At 37.5% G+C, this 7,170-nt stretch overlaps 1 protein-coding gene across 2 annotated transcripts; it reads right to left on the minus strand.

Annotated features, from left to right (window-relative positions):
- Nucleotides 1–539: 539 nt before the first annotated feature.
- Nucleotides 540–4,762, minus strand: LOC134732963 (large ribosomal subunit protein eL15-like). 2 transcript variants are annotated; one of them, XM_063620453.1, is made up of 2 exons: nucleotides 4,353–4,762; nucleotides 540–663 (listed from the first exon to the last, which is right to left on the minus strand). In XM_063620453.1, exons 1-2 carry the CDS (start codon nucleotides 4,714–4,716, stop codon nucleotides 560–562), a joined length of 468 nt encoding a protein of 155 aa, XP_063476523.1. In that variant the 5' UTR covers nucleotides 4,717–4,762; the 3' UTR covers nucleotides 540–559. The 2 variants fall into 2 exon arrangements, with proteins under 2 accessions (XP_063476523.1, XP_063476522.1); XM_063620452.1 differs by lacking the exon at nucleotides 540–663 and having other exon boundaries at nucleotides 4,055–4,762.
- Nucleotides 4,763–7,170: the final 2,408 nt, after the last annotated feature.

The raw sequence follows: 7,170 nt of genomic DNA on the forward strand, positions 1-7,170 counted from the left end.
TTGAGGCTGAAGGATGGGAAAAGAGCAGAAGACAATTGGAAAAGTTATGGGGTATTAATAGAAAGTGTCCCAAGTAAAACTCATGCACACATGCCCAAGGTCAAATTCCAAGAGAAAAAAAAATACACTAGGAAAAATAAATCACTGGGAAAAAGACAGTTAAAAATGACCTCCATATGATGGCAATTTAGGGATGAAATAAAATCAAAAGTGGAAAGAGCTAGAAGGGCTTCATATACTACAAAAGCTAAATTAGCTTTGTTTTGGAGAAAGTTTACTAACAGATGCCAGGTTCAACAGAAATGCCTCTGGCAATGGCAGAAACACTAACAAAAGAAATCTGCAGCTGAGAAACAAACTACTAGGTCATTAAACGAAGAGGCACGTGGCCAGGCGTGGTGGCTCACGCCTGTAATCCCAGCACTTTGGAAGGCCAGGATGGGCGGATCACGAGGTCAAGAATTCGAGACCATCCTGGCTAACACGGTGAAACCCCGTCTCTACTAAAAATACAAAAACAAAATTAGCCGGACGTGGTGGCGGGCGCCTGTAGTCCCAGCTACTCAGGAGGCTGAGGCAGGAGAATGGCGTGAACCCGGGAGATGGAGCTTGCAGTGAGCCGAGATCGTGCCACTGCACTCCAGCCCAGGCAGCAGAGCGAGACTCCATCTCAAAAAAAAAAAAAAAAAAAAAAAAAAAAAAAAAAAAAGGCACACTACTTTAGCACTAGCACATTAAAAAAAGACCGGTGTCTGTGCACTGGGACATTGCAGGAACTTTCCACAGGAAATCTTCCTTTGTGAGATACATAGAACTGCCACACACCAAATTTCTGCTTTGGATCCTAGAACTGTAACAAAATAACAATAAAATACAACTGGTATAACTCTTGAAGTTCCTTAAGCAAATTATAAGCCAAAATTTATTTAACCTGCCCATGTATGATTTTTTTTCTCACACACTTCAAGGAATGCAGCAATATGTGTGAAAGAATTTCGTTCTGGTTAGAACACAGAACTGAGTTTGTATAATTGTTAAAATCGTCATGAAAGCAATCAAGAGTATCTCATTAATTCGTTTATGTTCTCAAATATTTAATAGGAACCTATTATGTACATGTTGAACTCTATTTGACATTGGGAATGCAAAGAGAAATACAGCAGATTTTAAAAAATGATTCATTGGGTTTGGAGCTCTAGATTCTGATAAACCCAGAAAGGAACCAAAAAAATCCAGAGAATAGCATCATTTGAGGGGCAGCTAGCTCCCAGAGATCAATGAGAATGGTCAGCTTGGAGATCTTTGTAGATCTTTGGAAGCTTGCTCTCTTTAAATGTTTAAAGTGCTGACTTAACAAAGACTGGGTAGATGTGTTCCGTGGGGCACCAGGAGACAAAACCATAGAAGTTATAGGGAGAGATATTTTGACCTAATAAAATTAAGGAGCAAAATGGGCCAGCTTACAAAGGTTTTCAGACCATGGATATATCCAAGTAGAGGTTGAATAATCAACTTGTCAGAATATCCTAATGGGGCTTTTGGCTCTTGAACGAAGTTAAATTTAAATCTATTAATCTGAGATAGTAAGACCAGTGGTGTTGGAAGACTCAATCTCACTGGTTCCCTTTATATGAAAAAGTAATAAGATTAGCATTTTATAACTTTAAAATTATGCTATGTTATTTGCCTTGAAAATAATTTTAGTAATAAGATTATTAAAAAGTAGACCTATAACAAGCAACAAATACTTCCACCCTTGGGGATTAGAGTGGGATAATAAGTCTCTTCAGTTCCTTATGCTTCTGTATCTCTGATTTCTTTTTTTAAGTCTGTTTGTAATAGTTGTGCCACAAAGTTTTACTCTGAGAAAAGAAGAATAGTGCATCCCCAAGGGCAGGCCTGAGCCTCCTTACATATTAGGTACAGTGTGGTCACTAGAACTACATTGCTGTTTTAGACAGAAATATCTCATTACCACTGGTTGGTCATGAAAGTCATGGTTTGAGTACTTTCTGCCCAAGTATGAATGACTTGTACAAATATTACCTATTTTAATGGAATGTCTGGTCAGTCAGTAGTTATTTTAGTTCTGGGTATTATACGGCAGCTCTCTGTAGGCTATTAAATTGCTTTCCAAATCTGTTGAAGTAGCAGTTGTTACAGGATTAACTGGGTCAACAGAGTCTAGAGACTAATAAAGTTGAATCAGAATTGGATGCCTCTGTTAGATAACCTTCATCCTCTTTGAAACCATCCAACAAAGTCTTTCATACTCTTGCTTCTCTTTCTTACAAGAGATGCTCTGGTTCTTTATCACTAAAGCCTTTTTATTGCCTTTTTTTTTTTTGATATTTTAGTTTCTTCCTGGTATTGGATAAATAAAAAGTACAGTACGAATACATAAAAGTAGGTAATGAGGAGGGGATAATATCTGTCAGAATTAATGTGGTACAGAACTATATTTAAATAGTGTTGTACTAGTGCAAAACCAGACACATCTAAAACAGAAGCTTGTCATAAAAGAGATACTTCCAACAACTGGCAATGGGAAAATTGCCTAACTACTTGGGGAAGGGAGAATGTTAGATTATTACTTTTTATCATTATAAGTTTTATCAAGATTAAATAATTACATATAAAGAAATTAAACCATACAGACAGTAGGAGAAAATAAACACTTTATATGACATCGTGGTGGAGAAAGTCTTTTTTTTTTTTTTAGTTTAATAGACATTGATTCCTTTAGTTGAACAACCTCTACACAATTAAAATGTATGACTTAAGATCTTTTCTTTTTTTGTGAAGAAATTTAGGTCTCAAGAACTTTTATGAACTTGCTATGAGTACTTCCTGGAAATCAATTAACTGAGCCTTTTGAAACCCCTAGAGAAGATAGGAGAAAATTGGTTCAGAACGAGCATTTAAATTAAGTCAGCAAAGTCAGAATTTAAAATTGGTTGGGCAATTCCTTGTCTACATTTTCTTTACACTCAAATTCATCCTGGAAAACAGTAGTCTAGTCTCCTGGAAGACATGATGCAAACAGAAATGCAATGTGGTGGTATACTCAAAGTGAGTGCACAAGTGATGGTCCAACTTTGTGGAATGGTAAGGATTTTTAGGGTAGTTTGGCCAGGAACGAGAAATAACTGCAGGAAACACATACGATTGGAAACCATGCACTTGTGACTTTTTCGGTAGCCTACGCGAGTGGACAGAGTGGGTAATCCAAGATGTTTTTACGGCTGACTGGACTAGCGAGAGTGAGACTCCGTCTCAAAAAAAAAAAAAAGACTGACTGGACTAAGAATGAGGTACTTATACCCAACTACTTTCCCCCTAATGTGACTGAAGGGATTCATAATGATCACAATTAGCATTACGGTTATTTTAGGGTTGACGTCTAAGCTCACACTTGAAAGGTATTTATCTAATGGCCACTGGCTCAGCAGCTTCTCACCCTAGCATTCATTGCTAGCTTACCAATCTTAAGGCTAATCATTTTATCTCACTTTCAACTTCAAAACATACCAGTGTTAATACCATTACCACTAGTCATTGAATACCATGAAACCATGGCACTGAATCAGGAGCTTTCACCTTTTATGTGAATTTAAAATGGTACTGTGGAGGCTGAGGCAATTTTCTTCAGGCTAACCCAGATTTTCTAAAGCCCAATTTAAAAAGTCTACACCTGCCAAACTAAAAAAACGCAGCCACTTGAAAATAAACCAGCAGAGTATTGCCATCACCCCGATAAAGCTGCAGGTTTCATCACATGCACCAGACAAATCTACATGGCTAGTTTCAGTTCTCTTCTTTTAAAGAATTTATTAAGCCTATTATACCACACAGTATGTTTTATCCACTGACATACAACTCCCTAATAAGATAAAGCAAAGACAAAAAAGCTTATCTTATTAGAAACAAGATACACCACCACTTACTGTCTTCGAACATTATTGCACTTTAACTTTCTTAATTTGACAAAGCATTCAAGAAACATCTGCAGACTAGTTTTAACAGACAAATAATACCTGTAAGCAGACATGACTGTCCTAAATTGTTTATTAGGTGTGAATTTTACACACTTTACTTATATTAGCGGTAACGGTGGAGCTGGAGAGTATTGCGCCTTCTCCAAGCTGCCCGGTGAGAACCACCAATAGTGTGGTGGAACTTATGGCCCTTTCCAAGGCCACGGCTCTTTCGGCCTGCAGATGTCAGCCCATGCATCTCCCTGTGCTTGTGGACTGCTTTGGTGATCCATCGGGTGTCAGAATTTCTTCTGATAGCTTTATGGAATGGATCAATGAGGATAACCTCAAAAAATTTGTATGTGGAATCTTCACCCACCCAGTAAGAATTCAGGACTCTCAGAGCCCCACAGTGGCGTCCAGCTCGCTCCTCTGCAACGGACTGAAGGCTTCGAGCAAACTTCAGCTGGTTAACACCATGATGCACAGGCTTGCCGTAAGTTGCACCCTTAGGAACTGGGTGTTTTCGGCCACCACGGCGAACACGAATCCTATATATAACGTAACCTTGCTTGGCCTTGTAGCCCAGTCGGCGCGCTTTATCAGGCTGGGTGGGACGGGGAGCCCTGTGGAGAGCAGAGAGCTGGCGGTACTGCCAGCAGCGGACCCTCAGAAGAAAGCGCATGACATCAGACTGCTTCTTTCTCCATAGCTCCTGGATGTACTTGTATGTACCCATCTTGGCTTACCTGATGGCTGCCGCCAGACGGAAAGGAAAGAGCTGTACTCCCGAGAAAGTCTTTCTAAGCATGATACCAAAAGCAGAAACCAAAAGTACGAGACTCATAAGTACAACTAATTAAAAACTAGAATATCACATATAACAGCAAAGGAAATAATTAAATGCAAACGATAAACTCTGAAAATATTTACAACATATATGATGTATTAATACAAAAAATAGCTCTTAAAAATGAATAGAAACTGAGAAAAAAGTATCCCCCCCAAAATAGCCCTAAGAAATGAAGAAATGATAAGAAGATATTTCTGTGGTTGCTAATATATTTGATACTTACATGGTTTTCAATATTTTCCTCTTTTAAATGATACTGTAATGAGTGTCTTTCTACATATATTACTGTATTTATTCACAAAGAGAGATATTCCTATTTGGTGAGATTAGTCATCCCATGTCTTGACCTTCTCTGTATGTACATGTCTCATTTGCTTCACACAAATTCCAAATCATCTTCTTCCCTTTGATTTATTTCTATCTGTCTATCTAAAATAGACTAATATGGAATTAATGATGCAATTTGTGTGCTAACCACAGCCCACTCTGAGTCACAACCATCAGATGTATCGAAACATTATGTTTTACATTACAAATATATAAAATGTTTGCAAATTACAAAAGAAATTAATTGATAAAAAAAAGTCAGCCAGGATAGAAAAAACACATGAGGCACAAATACATATTAATCTTAAAGCCCAGCAGCTGGGGTGTTGCTTCCCATGACTTTATTCAGCTGGAATTCTCCTTCTCTGAGCTTCTCTTTCTCTGAAATCCTTATTCAACTGTTCCTCTAAGACAGAATTCTTGTCACATTTGTTTGGTCATTCCAGTTGCTAACACAGAACCTGGCATGCAAAATTCACTCAATAGTGTTTGATGCATGAATTCATGTGAAGGAATAAGCTAAGTTTCTTTTCTTCTTTGGAGTCATCATGAGAAGATAAGGAGCAAATTTTGTAAAGATAATTGTAAAATGTGTACATCTAGTGAGGAGGTTAGTCCCATCTACAACCCAAACTCCTTTTCCTGCAGCCAAAAGGATCCATGTTAGAGGAAGACCTGTGGCCTAAACTTATATTAGATCCTACCAGTAGTCTTCAAGATAAGACAAGACACAGACTATGCCTGGAAGGAGATGGCAATCTAGTGAGATAAGTAAGTTATAAATGCACACATGACACAGACACAAAAATTGAAAAGAAAGAGTATCCAGACAAATATTTGTTCAGATTTAAAAAAGGTTTTTGGAATGATTAGGAACGCAGATAACTAACAGGCTGGAGAAACAGTCCACACTGTGCACCACTTTGGCCCTGCTCCTTGGCTGTTTTCCACCGCAATTAGTTGTCTGGCAACCTTGCAAGATCTTAATAAAAATAACTCATAAGATTTAGTCACATCAGAAAAATCATCAAAATGAGTGATTGCAAATGTTTTGAAAGGGTCATGAGCTAAATAAGCATCTAGGATATACATTTTAAAAATTGCCTTATCTCTTTCATCTCCAAAGAAAACACCAGAAGGATACTGTCATAACTTCGGCACTCTCACCCCATCCTTCAAAATCTATTAATATCACATTGTGAAGTTGGTGCCATTGTCAGGAGTCCAATACAATCCCACAGCATTTCTTTCTTTTATTTTTTCCTTTCTTGGAGAAGTAACCTTTTTCTAATCTTGTTACACACATTTTTATGCCTTCTAACCTAGTAAATACCAGATGTATTTTTTGCTTGTAATTACATCAGATTTCATGACCTAAAAGAGCATGAAAGAATATAATTACACTATTTATATAAATAATATACTCAGGAGATTGTGTAAAGCCCATCAGAGTTCACAAAGGCCCATTTGCACATAGTTGTTGTCAACTTAAAACCACTCTATGATTTGTTTGGACAGATTATAGTGGTTTTTTTTTTTCATTTTAAAAAGGAGAAAATTGAAGTTTAGAAATGCTAAGGAAAATTCTCAAGGTTAACAGAGCATGCAAATGGTAAAATGATTCTTGAAAACCATTCATCTGCCTCTAAAACAATGATACCCTGTTCCTATGTGTGGGATGCACAATTGAGCAAAAGAGGGAGAGAGGCAGCTAATCTTCCCTAGTGCCCCTAGCATAGTAGTCGGGAGGTCAGGCAATTTCCAAATTCAATGTACTGTCATAGCAATAACTCAATCCATAACTCTTTCATTATTCTACATTTTCCACTAGAAAAAGAAATGGCACTTCTCTGGACTGGCTACATTATTTACAGGAACAAATACCCTGTTCTTAGGGTCTTACCAATGCAAAATAGGAAAAAGTATAGAAAAACGTTCTCCTGGTATTTTATTAATAAATCTTTATGTATACATCTTAATTTTTGGATGCTTCTATTTCTCTCACAGCCCCAG

Source organism: Symphalangus syndactylus, chromosome 17 (genome assembly GCF_028878055.3).
Source record: "Symphalangus syndactylus isolate Jambi chromosome 17, NHGRI_mSymSyn1-v2.1_pri, whole genome shotgun sequence".
Taxonomy (NCBI): domain Eukaryota; kingdom Metazoa; phylum Chordata; class Mammalia; order Primates; family Hylobatidae; genus Symphalangus; species Symphalangus syndactylus.